General features: G+C 40.1%; 1 protein-coding gene across 2 annotated transcripts; it reads right to left on the bottom strand.

Annotated features, from left to right (window-relative positions):
- Nucleotides 1-1,764: 1,764 nt before the first annotated feature.
- LOC307174372 (uncharacterized protein) lies at nucleotides 1,765-23,454 on the bottom strand. Of its 2 annotated transcripts, XM_079898141.1 has the most exons (9): nucleotides 23,287-23,454; nucleotides 23,132-23,191; nucleotides 20,630-20,944; nucleotides 20,217-20,344; nucleotides 5,833-8,550; nucleotides 5,678-5,737; nucleotides 3,128-3,442; nucleotides 2,715-2,842; nucleotides 1,765-2,189 (listed from the first exon to the last, which is right to left on the bottom strand). In XM_079898141.1, exons 5-8 carry the CDS (start codon nucleotides 5,885-5,887, stop codon nucleotides 2,739-2,741), a joined length of 534 nt encoding a protein of 177 aa, XP_079754267.1. In that variant the 5' UTR covers nucleotides 5,888-8,550; nucleotides 20,217-20,344; nucleotides 20,630-20,944; nucleotides 23,132-23,191; nucleotides 23,287-23,454; the 3' UTR covers nucleotides 1,765-2,189; nucleotides 2,715-2,738. The 2 variants fall into 2 exon arrangements, with proteins under 2 accessions (XP_079754267.1, XP_079754268.1); XM_079898142.1 differs by lacking the exons at nucleotides 1,765-2,189; nucleotides 2,715-2,842; nucleotides 3,128-3,442; nucleotides 5,678-5,737; nucleotides 5,833-8,550 and adding an exon at nucleotides 17,597-19,677 and having other exon boundaries at nucleotides 23,287-23,436.
- Between the last annotated feature and the right edge of the window lie 656 nt (nucleotides 23,455-24,110).

Raw genomic sequence — 24,110 nt, 5'->3', positions numbered from 1 at the left:
TGCAGAACTGCAGAAGTAGCTCCTGTGGCAGGTTCAACCTTTTTCACAATGCAGCCTATGTGAGTGTCCCATTTCAGGTCCTGAGAGACGGTAGTGCCCAGGAACCTTATTGACTCCCCTGTTGCCAAAGTGCTGTTCATTATGGTGAGCGGGGGGAGTGCTGGGGGTTTCTCTCTCCTAAATCCCACAATCATCTCCACTGTTTTGAGTGTGTTCTGCTCCAGGTTGTTGTGACTGCACCAGGCAGCTCTTTAACCTTATGTCTGTAGGCAGACTCGTGACCGTCCTGGATGAGGACAATGAGTGTCATCTGCAAACTTCAGGAGCTTGACAGAGGGGTCTTTTGCAGGGCAGTAATTAGAGGGAGAAGAGCATGCAGTGGGGAGAGCACCAGTGCTGATTGTACAGGTGTTGGACGTGATTTTTTTCCTCACATAGGTCCCAGATCTGTCAAGATTGTGCAGTCCCATGTTGATGCATCATCCACAGACCTGTTTACCCAATAAGTAATCTGCAGGGGGTCCAGCAAGGGTTCAGTGATGTCCTTCAGGTCTTTCAAATGACTTCATGACCACAGACGTTAAAGCAACATGTCTGTAGTCATTCAGTCCTGTGATTTTGGTTTTTTCTGGGATAGGGATGACGGTGGAGCAGGATTGATGATTTGAAGCAGGGACTTTGCATAGCTCCAGTGATCTGTTGAAGATGTTTGTGAAGAAGATAGGGGCCAGCTGGTCAGCACAGGATTTCATTTAATACATTTTTATCTATGTTCTCCTTTTTAGGGGGAAGAGTATTCTATTTGCGCTGCCAAATGTAATCTTCCCCCTGAGAAGTGGAACAGTGATATTTTAAAGAACAGACACGAACACTTGTTCTGTTTCCTTCCATCTTTGTCTTACAGATAACAGTATCACAGTAATCACATCTTCATACTCATATCAGCATCAATATTAAGATATTGAGGGGCTTAACTGAAATATGATATTTTTAAAAACATGCATGAAAACTTGTTGTGTTTCCCTCAATCTGTGCACTATAAGAGTGGGGGAAGGGAGCCTGCATTCTTGATACTGATTGGTCAATTGCGCCATCCAGTGGTATGTTATTCCCCAATAAACAACCCGTAAACGGATAACACAGGCTCATCCGTGTAACTGTCACTGAAGTCGGCGCTTTTGGAAGTTCTGTGTTTGGTGAGCTAATAAAATATTAAAACTCAAATCAATATTTTGTGAACAATTATTTAATTATGTCATCCGGGTATCGAGGACTAACACTCTTGTTTCATACAAATGCAGCTGCTGCCATTTTGCAATAATTGTTTTGTACACAGGTTTGGGCTTGTTGTAACTGAATTATGTGGACACTAATAATACTCAAGAATTTTCTGTAGGATTTTTTAAAAACTGTATAACCACTTTCTGACATTTTGGCATTCTCCTTTAGAATATTGTTATAAATAATCTGAAAAAAAAATAAAATAATAAATATATAAACACACACACATTATTTGTAATTAACATATTCTCTAGTAAATCATGCAAGTAATCATTATGATCTTAATATAAGAAATATTTATGTAATATAACATACAGCTACTGCCCTCTGATGTAGACCTCTACAGCAGTAAGTGAAGCATTATATTAATTCATTTAGCAGGCATTTTTATCTAAACATACATTTATCTAAACATACAAATGTAGACTGTTACAGCATAAGCAATTCATCCTTATGAGAAAATAAAATTGCATCGTCACAAAATTTAAAAAGAAAATCTCAAAAAATGTTTTTTTTTTATTGTATTTAAAATAATCATATAACATAACATAAATTCATATATGCATCCATTAATACAAAAGGTTAACTGAATAATTAATATATTTTTTATTTTTTATATCTTTTTTTGGCAACACTTGACTCAATACTAAAACAGACTATTCTATATCTATTAATAATAATAATAAAAAACTTGGCTATGTGTTCTGTGCTGGACTAACTAACTCACCTTGGAAAAAAGCGTCTGCTAAATGATTGAATGCAAAATGTAAATGTACAGTAGAAGTTTGTTTCTCCTCTTCAGGTCTGCTCTTCTCTCTTCAGAAAGTCTTCTGATTTTTTATGCATCCATGTAGTCGTTGTCTGTAACAGCTGTGGTGGGGTTGATGATGGAGTCTGTGTTAACAAACCTGTAGAAAGAGTTCATTGGGTTAGTCTGAGTGTGCTGGAAAACCACTAAACCTGAAGAATCTAATCCTGAACACAAACTCATCAGAAACACAGTCAGGACACTAAACCTCATCAGATCATTATCTCATCAAGGACAAATGTGATTATAGTATGCATTTATGCCAGAGATGTCTTCAATAGCATTGCATGTCAGAATGCACGTCACATCAACAACGCCTAGCCTACCCATCACGTGGGTTTAGACAAATCAGTGAGGTCGTACGAATTCCCACCTTTTAGTCGATCGTGCGAATTAGTCGTGACGTGAGATAGCGTTGCAACAACTGGTGTGAGATTTTAAGGAACACTTGCAGGAAACTATATTTGAGCTCTGACTCTTGATGTGTGATGCCATTAGTCATCAGAAATAAAATTGAGGAAGAGAAACTCTGTTCATTGACTTTACATGACTGTGGTCATCAGAACTTTCATAATATTCATTGCTGCTATAAATAATTAAACTGTTACATTGGTAAAACACACACCTTTAGCTTTACTCCCGATGGTGGTCAGGTCACGATCACTGCCACAGTCATGATGAAGAGACCAACAGCAATGGAGGAGGAAAAGCCGATGCAGAATGAAGATACTCCTTCCTCTTGATGATCCAAGACTGCGTGGAAATGCAATGACAGGCAAAAAGAAGTTTTGGCTTGTATGCATTGAAATATACAGTCTCATACAGACACATACAAAGATCAGCTGTATTAATATTGTACATTTTTAAATAGCTAATTATACACCCCAAACAACACCAGATGAGGAAGAAAGAAAGGTAGAGAGAAGAAGGCATTTAAAAATGTTCAAAATAGGAAAATGCAAACACATGGCAATATTGTATCATCTAGGCAGGGATGTAACATCTAAACATCCTAAAGCAGAGATGCATTTGTTTTACCTGAGCGCTTGTAAGTGTAGGTCTGGGTGCGCATGTTTAAGGAATCTCCATTAAAATAAACCTCACGCTCACAGGTGAAGGAAGCAGGTGGACTCACAGTGACCATATACAGACATGTTATTATAGTATCTGAAGAAATGCAATGGGCATTTTCCGTGGTGTAGTTCAGTTCACTCTCCACAGACAGCTTAAAAGGATTTATCCACCGACTGTGTCCCCATTTAAACCCTCGGTCAAACGTGCACACCACCATGAATCCATCACGCTCTCTGTCTTCTATCTGTCGGTACACTGTGATGTCAAACACTGCAATATCTGAAACACAACACATCAACATGCTGGTGAAATATGAACACGTTACAAATTTCTGCAGCTCAAATTGTGCCTATACAGTTGTGTGCATCTTCAACTAATGCACTGGATATTTAAATAATAGCTGCACACATTTTGATCCCTTTATTTATGTTCATTTATCACCAGTCTTGCAAAAATAACTTGCATAATAATTGTTAAAAAGGCTACTAGTTAGAATAATATGCCTCCTGACTCCTGAAAATCTTTTTCTTTTGCCGAGATTGATCGACACACAGCATCCAGCACAGCAGCCAATCAGCGTTGGCGGATCTACGTGCATGCAAACATCCCGCCCACCACAGGGATCAGTGTGAAGTTGAAAGTTGATTCTGTCGGAGCGCTGATGCGAACTTGGCCGTTGTAAATAACATATAGTTTGTTCATTTAATGGATGTTGTACGTCAGTGCAAGTAAGTGTATTATATTCGATCTCTAGCAATCACGTGTCATTTATGTATATTTCATCTGTGTTTGGTGCATTTCAGTTGTCAAAGTCTGCGGTTGAGGTATTCTGAAGTTGTAAACAACTTAATGCACGTGCATTAAGATACACAGAGCACCGCTGACAAACTATGTGACGCAGATAAAACTGTTTACAGTTTAATTTAATTTATGACAGAGCAAGTTTGTTTTTCTTTCATTATTATTTTAATTTCTGTATTTTTTTTTCATATTCATTATGTAGGCTACCTGTTTTAAAATGTTATTATCATGTATGTTTATACTTGTCTATATTTCTGTTTTTATAGAAAAAACACACCCACTTAAGGACAAGTGGTGACAAACAAACGGGTTATTCCCAAATATCGGACATCTACTGACCAGTCTCTTACCAGACACCCTGTGGCGGGTTTTCAACTTAAAGGGATACTTCACCTCTGGGAAGATGAATGTGTATTTAAAATAGGTCATTTAAGTAGAAGAAATGTGGAGAATTTTTTTAATTTGGAGCTTTCTAGACTGAGAAAAGCCAGAAAATGTATTTTTGGCTTATGTGGATGAAAGACAACAACTCCCAGAATGCACTTGCTTCGCTGCCTTAGGAGGCCACGCCTACCGGTTAGAGAGCACAGTTGAAAACAACAAGGCTAGCCTAAGTAAGTGATGAGTTTGCCAGGGATTTAGAGACCCAAAATGTCCGGGATTCGGCTTTTGCGTTCTACAGTCGCCATTCATCATGTTTACTGTGGCGAGCAGGACGAGGCTGACGGCCGCGGGAGAACGGCGCGAGGCCGGTGGCGTCGTTACTGAGACGCGCCGGGTCTCGCATCTCTCACGGAGGAGCGGAAATTTTCTTAGCAAGGGTAAAACGCACATCAACCGATCACTTGTTTAGCGTTCATGTAAACACTACAGTCAGATTCACCGATCGGAATTAATTCAGTTAGATTGAAACGAGAGGTGTGCATGTAAACAATGAATGGCGACCGCAGAACGCAAAAGCCGAATCCCGGACATTTTTAACAGTTTCGCCCGCCGGACAAGTCCGGGAAAAGGAAGATGGTAACCCCTACTTACTCAGCTTTCTCCTATTATTCAGCTTTCTCCACAGAACAAGAGCCTGCTAGCTTAGCTTCCAAAGAAAGACGGCTGATACTGTGTACATTCTGTGAGTGAGATCCCACCCTCTATGGGCGGGTTGTAAACATGCGGAACAACGCCATCTACTGGCTGTAGTCTTTAGCCTCTGGACAGAAAATCCTCCGATGACGCAAAATGACGATTTTTGCGTCATCGGAGGATTTTTTCCAGACAAAAAATACATAAATCTCTCCTCTCAGGGGGATATGAGGGGGGAAAGCATGGTAATTCGAAAATACTACAGGTTTTCTACTAATACAAAGCTTAATGCTAAATCCTGAAGTAACCCTTTAACTGGCAATATAAATAAATGTGATTGTGCTATCAACAGCCAACTCATTTCTTAAATAATCAAGTAATGTGTGCCAAAAGGAAGCCATGATGCAATGCCATTGTTTTGAGGAAAGTAATTAATGTTGTTTTTAAATTATTTTCAGTGTATTAGTTTACTAAAAGACATAAACAGTGAAGAAAAAAAAAAACAGAATCACTTTAACTTAAAACACGGCAGTTGTGAGATTAGGGCTTTTTAAATTGTATTTCAAAGACTTTTAATACAGTTCGAGAATGGAGAAAACTAGAAAATTAGGAGAAAATGGAGAAATTAGATCATACTAGCATCCACCGAGTAGTAATCATCTGAATCGGCCATGTAATCGTCTTCCTGGCATTTCTCTGGATAAAACAAATAACAATAGTTTATTTTTATTGTATGATTTATTAGCTGTACACATTGTGAAGTAAAACGCGGGAGAAAGCAATGTACTTACGTAAAGTGAGCATTACAACCAGCAAAAGGGCCTGAAAAAGGAGCTTCATCTTCATCGTACCTCAAACTATTGTGCTTTCCAACACACTGGGTGCTTCTCAATTCTTATTTGTGCATCCTAGTTTCCTTTCCTCGCTTCTCAGCTCCACCCCTGAAGGATACAAGGGAAGGACGCAAGGAAAGAAAAGGCTTGTTCGACTTCATGCAGCTCCAGGGCTGCCAACTTAAAAACTTGCATCACAATAAGTGTAGGCTATTGTGATTGTCAAAGCATTTGGTAGCCTAACTAAACAATTTCATTAAGTTTAGTGATATTACCATGTTTAGGCTACATGGTGCAATGACTGGTAGGCTATTGCTTTTATTATTTCTTTGATTCAAATTTTACAATTTCAGTTCAATTATTGTGGTTTGATTCAGATCTTGATTCAATATTGATTCATTTTCATAAATATTATTTCATTTTTGACCCCTTTAATTTCAAATTCTGTACAAGAGTACAGAGCCAAAGTAACAGAAATCATAACAAATGTCCAAATAGGTATGGACCATGCCATCTTTCTCTCCCTGTAGGAAGTCTAACAAGTTTCTTTGAAGACAGAACATTCAAGGAAAACTTATACCCTCTCCCTAGATATAATATAGAATTAAATGTTTTGTTGAATGCAATTGGTTGCCTTTATATATTTTTTTTACTGTTGACCAAACTTCCTTCTTGACTTAAACTGAGCAGCTTTAATTGACATAGTATATAATATTCGAGGCTAGAGAGAAAGAAAAGAGCAAAAGTTAGATTTCTGTTCACATGTTTGATTCTCATAAGTATTGAAAATATCCATTAAGAATCAAATGATTTAAAACTCACAGGGAGAGTTTGCTCTGTTAATCCATAATAGGGTTTATACAATATAGCACATTTCTCTGGATAAAATAAACATTGGAAATTCTTTCAACTTGTAAAAGTATACATTATTTATTTACTTATTCTCTATAATGCATTTACAAAATTGTCATGTTTTACGTAAGGCTGAGCAGCTAAACAGCAAAAGAAAGAACTTTATTGTGCTTCAAAGGATGTTGTGCAGTAGCTGGGTTTGGGTTTTTACTTCACTTTATTTCCAAAAAAGTAGTTTTTCAGAAACGAGGCCTATGTTATAATGTAGCAAAAGTTATCATAAAGAAATTAATTAGTACAGTTACATATATACCAAATATTGTTTTATCAAAATGTAAAAGGAAAGAAACCACTCACACAAATCATTACATTTTGAAGAAGTAAAACGGCCTATTGCACACATTGTGAGCTCAGGATTTGGCCATTATCATTGTTTCCAGTGGCACTGCATTGGTTAATGTTGCAACACTTCAACAACACGTGTCATTTGTTCTTTCTGTACATGTGGTTTGGGTTTGGTGTAACTGTTGTGGTATGATGCATCACAATAGAAACTATTCCTGCAAGACTTTTTCTTCTTCTTGATATTCTTCTTTAGAATATTCTGATATTATCTAGAACTGAAGCATAGAGGATTCAAAGGAATCTCTTATGGCAATATTAAGCCACAGAAAACTAGCTGGATATAGTTAGAAATGAGAACTGGGACATATAATTATTGGAAATTGCATGGGACAAATAGAATATTTTCTACTTTAGACAATATAAAGATTATATATATACATATACATACAGCTGCTGCCCACTGATGTAGACAGAAATTAAAGCTACAGCAGTAAGTGAAGCATTTATTTTTATATTAATTCATTTAAAGACAATTTTATCTAAACATACAAAAAAGGAATGTTACAGCATAAGCAAATTATGTAATACAATTGGGCTGTCAACATTAAAAGGATAGTTCACCCAAAAATGAAAATTCAAACCACCAGAATAAAGCAAACCAGTGGGAATGAATGAGTCTGTTATATTGAAGCACAAACATGTGGTCCTGTTGTGTATCACAACTTGACTTGTCTAAAATATGAATAAGCTCTTTGCTGTTGCACTGCACACAGACTATACACTGCAAATTCTGAAAAGTTTTTTCTCACCAACAACTGTGTGAGATTGCAATATAGAAACACATACGGAATTAATATTGAGATGTGAAGGCATATGTAATGCCATTATTGTCATCAGCAATAAGATTGAGGAAGAGAAACTTGCATCTTCAGCTCAGAAAACCACGGCTACATGTTAGTCTTTGAGCTTCTTTTAAGGAAATAAGGAAATGAAATGAATTGCACAACAAAGCATTTAGAGATGCTCTCAGCACATTGTGAATGCATTTTCATTATTCTCATTTATAGATTTTGATCTGACTGTGAGTAACTGGTTAACACACCACCTTTATTTGCTCCTGATGGTGGTCACGATCACTGCCACAGTCATGATGACGAGAACAATAGCAATGCAGGAGGAATAGCAGATTTAGAATAAAGATACTCCTTCCTCATGATGATCTGTGTAAGTCTCACTCTGACGGTTCACCGCAGAATTAATCTCATGCACACAGGTGAAGGAAACAGGTGGACTCACGTTCACTTCAAACACACACTTTTCATTTGAATAACACAGTGGGTTCTTCAGTGTGTAGTTGTGTTCACCCGCCACTGACAGCTGGAAAGCTCTTAGTGAACCTCCAGCCAAATGAACAAATCACTATCACGTGCTCTCTGTCCTGCATCTGCCCATGCACTGCGATGTTGGGCAATGGGGCATCTGAAATAAAACACACCAACATGAATTAACGTTAAAAACAACTGAAGACTTTTTATTTTAAATGTGTGTTTAATGGCATCTTTTTACAAACATCTTTTTACATCTTTTTTTTCTTCCAATTTTAGCTTTTAATTGTAGCCATTCAAGGTTCTGTATTCTCGTAAGCACTCGCCAAAACAGCCATTTGACTAAACTCACACAGGCAGTGTTTGCCACACCATAGACAGGATCTGATGGAGGAAAATAACACTAATGGAAACAATAGGTGATTCACACCTTCAGTGCTTGACCCTTAATTATGTCACTAATTTAAAGCCATTATGCCTATTTATTCCCTGCTATATAGATTATTTTTCCCCCAAATGCGACACATTTCTCTAAACTAAATTTAAACAATTAAGGCTTCATTCAAAACAGCCTTACAGCACCACAAAATATCCACCACTTTGATTCAGCTAACTTTATTAAAATACATATTATGAATGCTTGTTTTATCAAGCATTTATTTGACTATAGAAAGTGCCTATGGTGCTTAAGTAATAAATAGAGATGTTTCTGTAGTGAATAGTTGTGTTGTCTTACTTATTGGGTGGCAGTAGACCCCCGTTCCGTATTTGAACTGATTTTCTGTGGAGCACCACAGCAGACCATCACTCCTGCCATCCACAGTGCACTCAGCGTACACATCTCCATTAAACTTAAAAGCTCAATATGTATATAGCTCTTTACAGTTTAAACTTGCATGTTTGTTCTTTGTGGCTTTCTGGACATGCAGCTCTGAACACACAACCACAAACTTACAGCTGCACATTTTTAGACACTGTGACACATCTGTCTATCACATTTAGCACACAAGTTCTGTATTTAATACAATACCAAACAGTTAACTGGACCCATTGACTTCCATAGTATTTTTTTTCCTACTATGGAAGTCAATGGGTCCAGTTAACTGTTTGGTTACTGACATTCTTCAAAATATCTTCCTTTGTGTTCAGCAGAAGAAAGAAATTCATACAGGTTTGAAACAACTTGAAGTGAACTATCCCTTTAATGACTATTTATAGGATGGGATTAGTGTAACCAGAGTGGGACCCGCAATAGAAAAAATCTAGAATCAGAATGAGTGTCAAGTCAAACTGGAGGAAATATAAATTAATTCTGGAAAAAAAAGGAAAGGGAAAAGAAGAAAAAAAAACTATAGTAGTTTCTCAGCCAATCGGAGCGAAGGGGGAAAAACCGGAAAAGAGTGTGTGTATGAGACGAGTCGGAGACGAGCTCGGCCGAAAACTGAACAGCTGGACACGGAGAAAGTGCACAAACATTGAATACATCGTCAAATCCCGAAGGGGCAGCCGGTGAGAACTTTAATAATTTGTTGGTTTTGTGATTGGGAGAATATGACGCTAGTGTAACACCAGATGCTGAATTAGTTTGTGACGCAGCATATATCTATCTGTTCGTGCTCGGCACGGAAAGATTGCGTGACCTACTTTCTGTAACTGCTCACTGCGTGACTATTTTAAGCTAAATTTAGTTATGTGTAGCAAATATTAATGTTATTAAGTCACTGGTGTATTGATTTGTTACTTTCGTTTGTATTTTGATTTAATCGCGGGAGATAGCGACGATACAATATTATTTCTGAAGTTCACGTGTGATTGAGCAGATCGTTAAAATAACGTGATCTGATTTTATATACACATTGTGATGGTGTTAATGTTAATTTTCTGAATTGTGTATGTTGCAGGTTACACTTAAAAGTGTATTAAGCATGTTAATAATATTATTTGAGAATTATTTGAGAGATACAAACTTAAATGACAACAATGGGTGTTTAATAAGCTTTTATTTGCAATTCATTTACATATTTTGTATTGTTATTTCTGTTAAAGGTTTTTCACCTTTCTTCTGTCTACCTATTTGAACATTCATCATAATTGATGTAATAAAAAGAAGAGTGGAATCCAGTTAAGGCCTTCGTTGATGATGTGTCTGTTCCTTTCAAGCGGGGAAATTGTGTACAAAATGCCAAAGCTTGACAGTGAAAAACCGGGAAACCAGTAGGAACTGGAAACCTGTGAAACCCAAAGAGACATCATTGGAAGAATTATACATTCCTTCCCAACCACAAGATAATTCAAAATGGCAGAGCAGGCGATCGGGAAGTCACTCGAGCAGCTCAAAGCAGAAAGGACAGTGGAGAAAAGAGGATTCACACGACTAGTCAACACCATAGCCAGAGCCTATAAAGAGATGACAAAAGAGGATCTTCAGAGCAGTTTAAATAAACTCACAATGCAAGCAGAGAAAGTCATGGAAGCAAATGACGATCTTGAAGCAGGCATCATTGCAGGATTAGAGGAGGAGCTGGACACAGACGAGTCAGATGTGCTAACAGGACAGCAAAGAGCCGACCTTGAAAAAACTGCAAGCGAATGTGAGTTAAAGCTAAAGGAGGTTAAAGGTCTTCTTCAAGAAACTCTCTGGGCTAAGTATGGAGATGTTGAACTGTCCACAGCACTGCAGGTTGCCGAAGCTGAGAGTGAACGTGTCGCAGCAGTAGTTCCAGATGGCAATCACGAAGCATACGACTTCATGCTCAGTCACCTTCAAAATTTAGCAAAGACTGCAAAAGACCTGTACAGCCATTGGCAGCGGTGCATCCCACCAGGTGATCAGAATAACTTCCGCCAAGGCCTGAGGAGTCTCGAACTCACCGTTACCAGATTAGTTTCGAGAAAAGCTGATTTCATTCGGGCGAGACGAGAGGAGGAAAAAGAGAGAACAACACCTCCACCAATGATCTCCAACTACCCCGTGGCTACAATTAAGTTAAAGCCCACAGCCCTCCCAAAGTTCACTGGTAACAAACGTGACTTTCATAGGTGGAAGAGAGACTGGGAAGCACTTCAGAAGCAGGGTGAGCCTACCGGTTCCAAGGAGGTTAAGAAGATTCAGGTATTAGACAGTCTCGATGAGAGGATTGTAAGAGATCTCCGCCTAACCACTTATAACACAGCAGATGACATTTTCCGTGTCTTGGAAAACCGCTATGGAAATGTGACAGCAATTGCAATTGAAATAGTGGAAGACTTGCAAAAAATGCCTGCTATCAGAAGTCACCAGCCACGGAAAATAGTTGAATTAATTCAGGCAGTAGAAAAGGCACTTGGAGATTTGAGTGACCTTGGAAATACTGGCGCTATTAAAAATCCGCTAGTGACAAAGTCAATTGAAGGAAAACTTCCTGAGTCTCTCAAGAAGGAATGGCTTATCCACATCTCTGACCAGCAGAGCTCTGTCACACCAGATAACCGTTTTGACAATCTGTTAGCATTCCTCAAAAAGCAAGAGAGCATTTATGAGCAGCTTGAACAACTAAGGGATGAGGAACCAAACAAAAGGGAGTTAAGAACTGAGCCAAGATGGGCAAGAACAAAGTCCACAAAATCAAGCAACGACCAATCAGGGTGTGTCGTCTGTGGTGACGTTAAGCACAAAAGGAAGCTCTACTTCTGCAGACAATTCCGGTCATTAAAGCTGGCAGACAGGAAGACTGCAGTGAGGAAACTGGGAGCTTGTAATAGGTGCCTTGAAGTCCACGAGGACCATTCATTCTGTAAACCCAGCTATCTATGCAAAAACCAAGACTGCGAAGAAGAGAGTGTTCCTGAGCATCACTTTTACTTATGCCCAAATGCTGAAAGAAAGGAAAGAGGCGCTAATGAGAGAAAGAGCAAGCTTTGTCCCGACAGAGACAAGGGCAGGAAGGGCTATACGAAGGATCAGGAGGACTTCCTCTGTAGGCTTCCACCAGACTTAGCGCAGCAATGCAGAAGTGTGTTCTCAAACACTGCAGCAAGAGCATTCAACGTCACAAAAGAACAGCTAAGTTTGCAGGCAGAAGATGGGTTGCTAGAACTTCCCGTAATCATGATGCTTCTCAATGTGACAGCTAATGCTGGACAGAGAATTGGGACATTAATTGACTTAGCATCAGACACAAATTATATAACACACAGTGCTGCAAGCCGTCTAAACCTAAATGGTGAAAGAATTACTCTTGTCATCCATGGAGTCGGAGGGATGAAAGTTCGCGTAAAGACCAAACGATATCTGCTAAAAATCAGAGTAAAAACTCCTCAGGGCACTTTCAAGTCACATCAGTTGGCCTGCTATGGATTAGAAAGCATTGCTGAAATTCACAAAACAGTACCACCTGAACGACTGCAGAATTTATTTCCAGACGTTCCCCTCATCGAACTTGCGAGGCCTAAAGTGGTCGAACTGCTTATAAGCCATCGAGAGGGGCAACTAGCCCCGCAGAGGGTCCGAGTGGTCGGCGACCTTGTGCTGTGGGACGGCCCGCTAGGAAAGACAGTTGGAGGAACGCACCCCGAGCTCTTCGAAGAGGTAGCTGTATCGGCCCACAAATCCAAAACGCACTTTGCGAGGTCGATGAGAATGGCAGCTGTGAAATATGAGGAAATAACGGAGTACTATCCACCAAACAAGCCATTAGCTAGGTTTCATGAATCAAGCACTCTGACCAGCAGCCGAGACTTTCTGGAGTGGTGGAAGTGGGATTCCATTGGTGCGGCGTGTGAGCCTAAATGTGGTGGTTGCCGCTGTGGAAATTGCCAACCAGGTGGGAAAGAGATGACTCTTGCTGAGGAGAGGGAACTCGAAATGGTAAGAGAGGGCCTCACTTACGTCACGGAGGACGACCACAGCAAAAAGCCGCATTGGCACGCAAAATATCCTTGGTTGGAGGACCCAGCTTCCTTGCCAAACAACAGGGGTGCGGTTGAGGCTACGTTCTTGAGGATGGAGAAACAGCTAGCCAAAGAACCTGAATGGAAGGTTGCCTATAGCGCTCAAGTGAAGGACATGCTTGATAGAGGGGCTGCAGTAAAGTTATCCGAAGAAACAATAGCTAACTGGAGTGGGCCTGTGTGGTACGTTAGCCATCTTATTGCTCCTAACCCTCACTCAGTCACAACGCCAGTGAGGCTTGTTTGGAACAGCAGCCAAAAATTCAGAGGTGTCAGTATGAACGATTTGTTAGTAAAGGGCCCAGACTTTCTTAATCAGATACGTGCTGTCCTGCTGAGATTTAGGAGTGGAGTGTACGCCGCATTAGGAGACATCAAGAAGATGTATAACTCCGTTTGGTTGGAGGACCGTGAAATGCATATGCACAGGTTCCTTTGGCGAGACTTCGAAGATGAGGAACTGGAGGAATACGCAGTCACAAGAGTCAACATTGGCGACAAACCAGCAGGCTGCATCGCACAGCTGGCAATGCGTGAAACTGCCAATTTGCCATCCTTTGCTCACCTTGAGGAAGAACGGAGAGTGCTCCATCAAGACAGCTATGTTGACGACATTCTTACGTCCCATAATGATCTTCATCAACTGAGGTCCATTGTGTCAAATGTGGAACGGATCTTAACAGCAGGAGGATTTTTTCTCAAGCCATGGGTCTTCTCAGGTCAAAGTGGGAGCAGCGAGGCAGAGAATGAGCCCCTGGGAACCAAAGATAAGATCATGGTTTTACCAAACCAAATGCACAATGATGAAAACAAAGCACTTGGTCTGGGATATGATGTGAAAGAAGACAAACTCCATGTGATGACATCCATCAATTTCTCGAAGAGAAAGAAGAAAATGAGACTTGGTCAGAATCTCTTGCAAGAGCAAGTCAGAGTCCAAACACCAAATCCACTGACACGAAGGGAGTTGTTGAGTCAGGTGTCGGGGGTGTATGATCCTGTAGGTCTAGTGACTCCAGCCAAGCAGAAAGGAGCAATTCTAGTCCGCAGAGCTTTTCAGGAGGCAAAGGATGGAAGAGTTCCAGTCAGTGAAACTTGGGATACCTCCCTCTCGGATGATCTCAGAGGAGATGCGGTTAAACTCTTTGAGGAATACGTCCAGCTTGGCCAGATTAAATTCACTAGAGCTATAACCCCCCAAAATTTCAGTGATGAACCCTGGGCGATAACCTTTTCAGATGGAAGCGAGAATGCTTATGGTGCGGTAATGTACCTCAGGTGGAATTCTGAGAACGGCTCAATCACCAGGCTAGTGGAGTCCAAAGCCAAATTAACTCCATTAGACCACAAAGGAGACGCTGTCAAAGCGGAGATGTGCGGAGCAGTGTTTGCCTCCCGGCTGCGGAAGTACTTTGAGCAGCATAGCCGAATTCGAGTTGGGAAGTGGTTTCACTTGGTTGATAGCCAAACGGTTCTTGGTGCTATACAGCGAGAAAGCTATGGTTATAAGACATTTTTCGCTAATAGAATTGGAGAGATCCAAGGAATTACCAAGCCGCAAGAATGGTGGTGGATACCAGGTCCACAAAACATAGCCGATGTAATCACTAGGGGAGCTAATCCTCAAGATCTTGATGAAAATTCGGAGTGGCAAAATGGGCCAAAGTTCCTGAGCTTACCAGTAGATGAATGGCCAATCAGGTCAGCTAAGGATCTAGCAGCTGACGCCCGAGAAAGCATCAGTAAGCTTCAAAAGAAGGCGTTTGCAGCTGCACTGACGAGATCTAAAGCAAAACAGCAGGAACCAGCTGAAGTATCAAGACAAAATGAGGATGTCATCCAAGATCAAATTGAACCCAAGAGACCACCTGCAGGATCGGCTGTCCAAAACTTAATTGATATGAAGCAGTTCAGTGATCTAACCAGACTAGTTAAAACAGTAGCGTGGGTTTGGAGAGCTGGAAAAAAGTTCCTTGGAAGAAATCGAACCCTAAACGACCCAAAGTGGGAGGCAGTCTCTTCAGCAGGAACCATCTCGGTGAGAGAAAGAGTAGATGCCCTGCGAGATATTTTCCTTGCTGTGCAAGTAGGCATGACCTTTCCAAACACCACCAGAGACCGGCTGGTAGTCTATAAAGATCCAGACTCTGGGCTATTGGTTTGTGGTGGGAGAGTGCAGGCCTTTAAAGAAGATCAAGTTAGCATTCCGATCCTTCCCTATAATGCCTGGGTGTCTACACTGCTAGCCCGAGAATCTCACAGAAAAAGCCACGGAGGATTGGCCGAAACTTTACTTAAGATGAGGAAGAAGGCTTGGGTCATCAGGGGTAGAAGAATAGCCCAAAAGGTTGTCGACAGCTGTGTTCAGTGTAGGAGGACCAAAGCAAAGAAATGTCGGCAAGTGATGGGTGATTTACCACCAGAGAGATCGCAGCCTGCAGCACCCTTCGAGTTTACAGCAGTAGATCTCTTTGGACCCTACTCTGTGAAAGATGACGTTAAGAAAAGAGCTTTGATGAAGGTCTGGGGGATTGTCTTTTGCTGTATGTCGAGCAGAGCAATCCACACAGAACTGGCTAACACCCAATCTACTGAAAGTTTCTTAATGGCCTTTCAAAGATTCACTGCAGTTAGGGGCTATCCTAAGAAGATCTATTCAGATCCAGGCACCAATTTCATTGGAGCAAGACCGGTTTTGCAGGAGTTGTACAAATTCCTGGAGGGCATCGACAAGGCTGCTCTAGAGGAAATAGCAGCACGAAATGGAACAGAGTGGATGTGGAAAATCCATCCAGCCGATTCTCCACACAGGAATGGAGCTGCGGAGGCTGCAGTGCGCATTGTCAAGAGGGCGCTCCAATGCTGTGGAGGCGAGTCTACTCTGACTTACAGTGAGTTCCAAACAGCCCTTCAAATGGCAGCTAATCTCGCTAACGAACGGCCTATCGATGCTAGAGCGCAAACCCAGGAAGACTGCATCCAGTACGTTACTCCGAATGCACTACTGCTGGGGCGAGCATCTCAAAGTGGTGATGTCAAAACATTCGACTTTTCCAGTTACCCATTCAAACGGCTCCAAGCAATGCAGTCAGTGGTGGATAAGTTCTGGAGACACTGGAGTCAACTTGCGGGTCCTAATTTATTCTTGAGGACCAAGTGGCATACCATGCATAGGAACATTGCAATTGGGGACATTGTTTGGATAGCAGATCAGAATGCACTCAGAGGGCAGTTTAAACTTGGCAGAGTAATTAGTGTCAATCAAGACAGCAAGGGTGTTGTAAGGGATGTCAATGTCCGAACCTTCCCAAGTTACCCTGTTCCTGTGGCAAAGCCCTTAAAAGCTAAAGCAAAAGACTATCCAGTGTCTAAAGGGCGCAAGGTAAAGATCCCAAGTACTGTTCTTCACAGAGACGTCAGACGACTAGTGGTTCTCCTTCCAATTGAGGAGCAAATGAGCAAGTAATTTAGGTGACATTGTAACTGCTCTACAGTTAATAGTGCCAGGCAGTTTGCCTTCAAAGCATCGCGATTTCTTCTTGTATCCAAGGAAATCGAGTGGGAGGTGTCAAGTCAAACTGGAGGAAATATAAATTAATTCTGGAAAAAAAAGGAAAGGGAAAAGAAGAAAAAAAAACTATAGTAGTCTCTCAGCCAATCGGAGCGAAGGGGGAAAAACCGGAAAAGAGTGTGTGTATGAGACGAGTCGGAGACGAGCTCGGCCGAAAACTGAACAGCTGGACACGGAGAAAGTGCACAAACATTGAATACATCGTCAAATCCCGAAGGGGCAGCCGGTGAGAACTTTAATAATTTGTTGGTTTTGTGATTGGGAGAATATGACGCTAGTGTAACACCAGATGCTGAATTAGTTTGTGACGCAGCATATATCTATCTGTTCGTGCTCGGCACGGAAAGATTGCGTGACCTACTTTCTGTAACTGCTCACTGCGTGACTATTTTAAGCTAAATTTAGTTATGTGTAGCAAATATTAATGTTATTAAGTCACTGGTGTATTGATTTGTTACTTTCGTTTGTATTTTGATTTAATCGCGGGAGATAGCGACGATACAATATTATTTCTGAAGTTCACGTGTGATTGAGCAGATCGTTAAAATAACGTGATCTGATTTTATATACACATTGTGATGGTGTTAATGTTAATTTTCTGAATTGTGTATGTTGCAGGTTACACTTAAAAGTGTATTAAGCATGTTAATAATATTATTTGAGAATTATTTGAGAGATACAAACTTAAATGACAACAATGGGTGTTTAATAAGCTTTTATTTGCAATTCATTTACATATTTTGTATTGTTATTTCTGTTAAAGGTTTTTCACCTTTCTTCTGTCTACCTATTTGAACATTCATCATAATTGATGTAATAAAAAGAAGAGTGGAATCCAGTTAAGGCCTTCGTTGATGATGTGTCTGTTCCTTTCAAGCGGGGAAATTGTGTACAAAATGCCAAAGCTTGACAATGAGATTTATGGCCAAGTATGCTTACACATACAAGGAATTTGTCTTGGTGACAGACGCTTCCAGTGCAGAATGACACTGACAAGGCAGATAATAAAAGTAAAATAAGTGACTAAAAATGACTGCAGAACTGCAGAAGTTGCTCCTGTGGCAGGTTCAACCTTTTTCACAATGCAGCCTATGTGAGTGTCCCATTTCAGGTCCTGAGAGACGGTAGTGCCCAGGAACCTTATTGACTCCCCTGTTGCCAAAGTGCTGTTCATTATGGTGAGCGGGGGGAGTGCTGGGGGTTTCTCTCTCCTAAATCCCACAATCATCTCCACTGTTTTGAGTGTGTTCTGCTCCAGGTTGTTGTGACTGCACCAGGCAGCTCTTTAACCTTATGTCTGTAGGCAGACTCGTGACCGTCCTGGATAAGGACAATGAGTGTCATCTGCAAACTTCAGGAGCTTGACAGAGGGGTCTTTTGCAGGGCAGTAATTAGAGGGAGAAGAGCATGCAGTGGGGAGAGCACCAGTGCTGATTGTACAGGTGTTGGACGTGATTTTTTTCCTCACATAGGTCCCAGATCTGTCAAGATTGTGCAGTCCCATGTTGATGCATCATCCACAGACCTGTTTACCCAATAAGTAATCTGCAGGGGGTCCAGCAAGGGTTCAGTGATGTCCTTCAGGTCTTTCAAATGACTTCATGACCACAGACGTTAAAGCAACATGTCTGTAGTCATTCAGTCCTGTGATTTTGGTTTTTTCTGGGATAGGGATGACGGTGGAGCAGGATTGATGATTTGAAGCAGGGACTTTGCATAGCTCCAGTGATCTGTTGAAGATGTTTGTGAAGAAGATAGGGGCCAGCTGGTCAGCACAGGATTTCATTTAATACATTTTTATCTATGTTCTCCTTTTTAGGGGGAAGAGTATTCTATTTGCGCTGCCAAATGTAATCTTCCCCCTGAGAAGTGGAACAGTGATATTTTAAAGAACAGACACGAACACTTGTTCTGTTTCCTTCCATCTTTGTCTTACAGATAACAGTATCACAGTAATCACATCTTCATACTCATATCAGCATCAATATTAAGATATTGAGGGGCTTAACTGAAATATGATATTTTTAAAAACATGCATGAAAACTTGTTGTGTTTCCCTCAATCTGTGCACTATAAGAGTGGGGGAAGGGAGCCTGCATTCTTGATACTGATTGGTCAATTGCGCCATCCAGTGGTATGTTATTCCCCAATAAACAACCCGTAAACGGATAACACAGGCTCATCCGTGTAACTGTCACTGAAGTCGGCGCTTTTGGAAGTTCTGTGTTTGGTGAGCTAATAAAATATTAAAACTCAAATCAATATTTTGTGAACAATTATTTAATTATGTCATCCGGGTATCGAGGACTCACACTCTTGTTTCATACATGCAGCTGCTGCCATTTTGCAATGATTGTTTTGTACACAGGTTTGGGCTTGTTGTAACTGAATTATGTGGACATTAATAATAAAAAGTCACAAAATTTAAAAAGAAAATCTCAATTCATATATGCATCCATTAATACAAAAGGTTAACTGAATAATTAATATATTTTTATTTTTTATATATCTTTTTTTGGCAACACTTGACTCAATACTAAAACAGACTATTCTATATCTATTAATAAAAAAAATAAAAAAAATAATAAAAACTTGGCTATGTGTTCTGTGCTAACTCACTTTGGAAAAAAGCGTCTGCTAAATGATTGAATGTAAAATGTAAATGTACAGTAGAAGTTTGTTTCTCTTCTTCAGGTCTTGTTCTCTCTTCAGAAAGTCTTGTGATTATTTATGCATCCATGTAGTCGTTGTCTGTAACAGCTGTGGTGGGGTTGATGGAGTCTGTGTTAACAAACGTGTAGAAAGAGTTCATTGGGTTAGTCTGAGTGTGCTGGAAAACTACTAAACCTGAAGAATCTAATCCTGAACACAAACTCATCAGAAACACAGTCAGGACACTAACCCTCATCAGATCATCATCTCATCAAGGACAAATGTGATTATAATATATATTTATGCCAGAGTTGTCTTCAATAGCATTGTATGTCAGAATGCACGTCACACCAACAATGCCTAACCTACCCATCACGTGGGTTTAGACAAATCAGTGAGGTCGTACGAATTCCCACCTTTTAGTCGATCGTGCGAATTAGTCGTGACGTGAGATAGCGTTGCAACAACTGGTGTGAGATTTTAAGGAACACTTGCAGGAAACTATATTTGAGCTCTGACTCTTGATGTGTGATGCCATTAGTCATCAGAAATAAAATTGAGGAAGAGAAACTCTGTTCATTGACTTTACATGACTGTGGTCATCAGAACTTTCATAATATTCATTGCTGCTATAAATAATTAAACTGTTACATTGGTAAAACACACACCTTTAGCTTTACTCCCGATGGTGGTCAGGTCACGATCACTGCCACAGTCATGATGAAGAGACCAACAGCAATGGAGGAGGAAAAGCCGATGCAGAATGAAGATACTCCTTCCTCTTGATGATCCAAGACTGCGTGGAAATGCAATGACAGGCAAAAAGAAGTTTTGGCTTGTATGCATTGAAATATACAGTCTCATACAGACACATACAAAGATCAGCTGTATTAATATTGTACATTTTTAAATAGCTAATTATACACCCCAAACAACACCAGATGAGGAAGAAAGAAAGGTAGAGAGAAGAAGGCATTTAAAAATGTTCAAAATAGGAAAATGCAAACACATGGCAATATTGTATCATCTAGGCAGGGATGTAACATCTAAACATCCTATAGCAGAGATGCATTTGTTTTACCTGAGCGCTTGTAAGTGTAGGTCTGGGTGCGCATGTTTAAGGAATCTCCATTAAAATAAACCTCACGCTCACAGGTGAAGGAAGCAGGTGGACTCACAGTGACCATATACAGACATGTTATTATAGTATCTGAAGAAATGCAATGGGCATTTTCCGTGGTGTATTTCAGTTCACTCTCCACAGACAGCTTAAAAGGATTTATCCACCGACTGTGTCCCCATTTAAACCCTCGGTCAAACGTGCACACCACCATGAATCCATCACGCTCTCTGTCTTCTATCTGTCGGTACACTGTGATGTCAAACACTGCAATATCTGAAACACAACACATCAACATGCTGGTGAAATATGAACACGTTACAAATTTCTGCAGCTCAAATTGTGCCTATACAGTTGTGTGCATCTTCAACTAATGCACTGGATATTTAAATAATAGCTGCACACATTTTGATCCCTTTATTTATGTTCATATATCACCAGTCTTGCGAAAATAACTTGCATAATAATTGTTAAAAAGGCCATTACTAGTTAGAATAATATGCCTCCTGACTCCTGAAAATCTTTTTCTTTTGCCGAGATTGATCGACACACAGCATCCAGCACAGCAGCCAATCAGCGTTGGCGGATCTACGTGCATGCAAACATCCCGCCCACCACAGGGATCAGTGTGAAGTTGAAAGTTGATTCTGTCGGAGCGCTGATGCGAACTTGGCCGTTGTAAATAACATATAGTTTGTTCATTTAATGGATGTTGTACGTCAGTGCAAGTAAGTGTATTATATTCGATCTCTAGCAATCACGTGTCATTTATGTATATTTCATCTGTGTTTGGTGCATTTCAGTTGTCAAAGTCTGCGGTTGAGGTATTCTGAAGTTGTAAACAACTTAATGCACGTGCATTAAGATACACAGAGCACCGCTGACAAACTATGTGACGCAGATAAAACTGTTTACAGTTTAATTTAATTTATGACAGAGCAAGTTTGTTTTTCTTTCATTATTATTTTAATTTCTGTATTTTTTTTTCATATTCATTATGTAGGCTACCTGTTTTAAAATGTTATTATCATGTATGTTTATACTTGTCTATATTTCTGTTTTTATAGAAAAAACACACCCACTTATACGCCCTAATTAAGGACAAGTGGTGACAAACAAACGGGTTATTCCCAAATATCGGACATCTACTGACCAGTCTCTTACCAGACACCCTGTGGCGGGTAGGGTTGTGCCGATGGACGATATCATCGTCCATCGTGATGGCTGACCGACATCACGATGGAGAGCCACCATCGTGATGCCACGCCCCCCACCCTGTCAGACCAGCCCAGTCTCACGGCAGTTCGTTTTCGTGTGTACACCAGTGGTTGGGAACCTATGGCTCGCAAGGTCTCTCACCCTTTACCAACAAACGATAAAAAAAATGAAGACGTGTGTGTTCAGTGCTGTTCGCGAGTGTCACGAGTCACCACAGCAATCAACCAAACGCTTACGTTTCTGTGGTAACCTAACAGTTACAGCTCCTGCACTGGGATTCAAGCAGAACAGCTTGTTTAAGGTGATGGCGAAATTCATTTTAAAACAGCAATGAAAATGTAAAAGTAGGCTTTATAAACTTTAATATATCCTTTTATTGAAACGGGTGCTTTGCTGTGCAAAGAGAAACATTTCACCCGTTGGCCGCTGGTACTTTCACTTTTGCCGCAGAGACCCTTTATGTCCTATAAATGTATCGTATTGTTGATAATCCGCACAATTTCAGTTGACGATTATGTAAAGTTCATAACAAAACATGAATGAGAAAGAAAAGAGCAGGATGTGCTATTGAAAAGAAATATTAAAAGCACGATAAGTCGCGAAAGAGAACTGAATTCTACTGACAGGATGGTGCGCGCGCGCTCCGAGCGCAACATGGTCAAGTAGTCTTTGTCTTCGGTTGCGCGCCTGAACGGCCAAATAAACATAGAAATATTTCAAAATGCCAAGCCGAGTATTCCCGTGGCGTAAACACAGTAGATGTAAGTAGCTACAATGTGCACTCTCCCTGTCTCTTCGTGATCGTCAGCACACCCCCCCCCCCCCCGGCGATATCATCGTCCATCGCGATGTTTTACTGTAAACATCGTCAACTGCCAATTTAGGGGACATCGCCCAACCCTAGTGGCGGGTTTTCAACTTAACTGGCAATATAAATAAATGTGATTGTGCTATCAACAGCCAACTCATTTCTTAAATAATCAAGTAATGTGTGCCAAAAGGAAGCCATGATGCAATGCCATTGTTTTGAGGAAAGTAATTAATGTTGTTTTTAAATTATTTTCAGTGTATTAGTTTACTAAAAGACATAAACAGTGAAGAAAAAAAAAAAACAGAATCACTTTAACTTAAAACACGGCAGTTGTGAGATTAGGGCTTTTTAAATTGTATTTCAAAGACTTTTAATACAGTTCGAGAATGGAGAAAACTAGAAAATTAGGAGAAAATGGAGAAATTAGATCATACTAGCATCCACAGAGTAGTAATCATCTGAATCGGCCATGTAATCGTCTTCCTGGCATTTCTCTGGATAAAACAAATAACAATAGTTTATTTTTATTGTATGATTTATTAGCTGTACACATTGTGAAGTAAAACGCGGGAGAAAGCAATGTACTTACGTAAAGTGAGCATTACAACCAGCAAAAGGGCCTGAAAAAGGAGCTTCATCTTCATCGTACCTCAAACTATTGTGCTTTCCAACACACTGGGTGCTTCTCAATTCTTATTTGTGCATCCTAGTTTCCTTTCCTCGCTTCTCAGCTCCACCCCTGAAGGATACAAGGGAAGGACGCAAGGAAAGAAAAGGCTTGTTCGACTTCATGCAGCTCCAGGGCTGCCAACTTAAAAACTTGCATCACAATAAGTGTAGGCTATTGTGATTGTCAAAGCATTTGGTAGCCTAACTAAACAATTTCATTAAGTTTAGTGATATTACCATGTTTAGGCTACATGGTGCAATGACTGGTAGGCTATTGCTTTTATTATTTCTTTGATTCAAATTTTACAATTTCAGTTCAATTATTGTGGTTTGATTCAGATCTTGATTCATTTTCATAAATATTATTTCATTTTTGACCCCTTTAATTTCAAATTCTGTACAAGAGTACAGAGCCAAAGTAACAGAAATCATAACAAATGTCCAAATAGGTATGGACCATGCCATCTTTCTCTCCCTGTAGGAAGTCTAACAAGTTTCTTTGAAGACAGAACATTCAAGGAAAACTTATACCCTCTCCCTAGATATAATATAGAATTAAATGTTTTGTTGAATGCAATTGGTTGCCTTTATATATTTTTTTTACTGTTGACCAAACTTCCTTCTTGACTTAAACTGAGCAGCTTTAATTGACATAGTATATAATATTCGAGGCTAGAGAGAAAGAAAAGAGCAAAAGTTAGATTTCTGTTCACATGTTTGATTCTCATAAGTATTGAAAATATC

The sequence above is a fragment of the Squalius cephalus genome, assembly GCF_949319135.1.
Source record: "Squalius cephalus genome assembly, chromosome: 16".
In the NCBI taxonomy this organism is placed as follows: Eukaryota; Metazoa; Chordata; class Actinopteri; order Cypriniformes; family Leuciscidae; genus Squalius; species Squalius cephalus.
This window is presented reverse-complemented; position numbering and strand designations above follow the sequence as displayed.

Coding starts and splice junctions, on each gene's coding strand:
- LOC307174372 (XM_079898141.1), bottom strand. CDS start 5,887: ATGAAGATGAAGCTCCTTTTTCAGGCCCTTTTGCTGGTTGTAATGCTC. Junction 5,738..5,832: donor GGTTGTAATGCTCACTTTAC/GTAAGTACATTG, acceptor TGTTTTATCCAG/AGAAATGCCAGGAAGACGAT. Junction 3,443..5,677: donor TTACTACTCGGTGGATGCTA/GTATGATCTAAT, acceptor GTTGTGTTTCAG/ATATTGCAGTGTTTGACATC.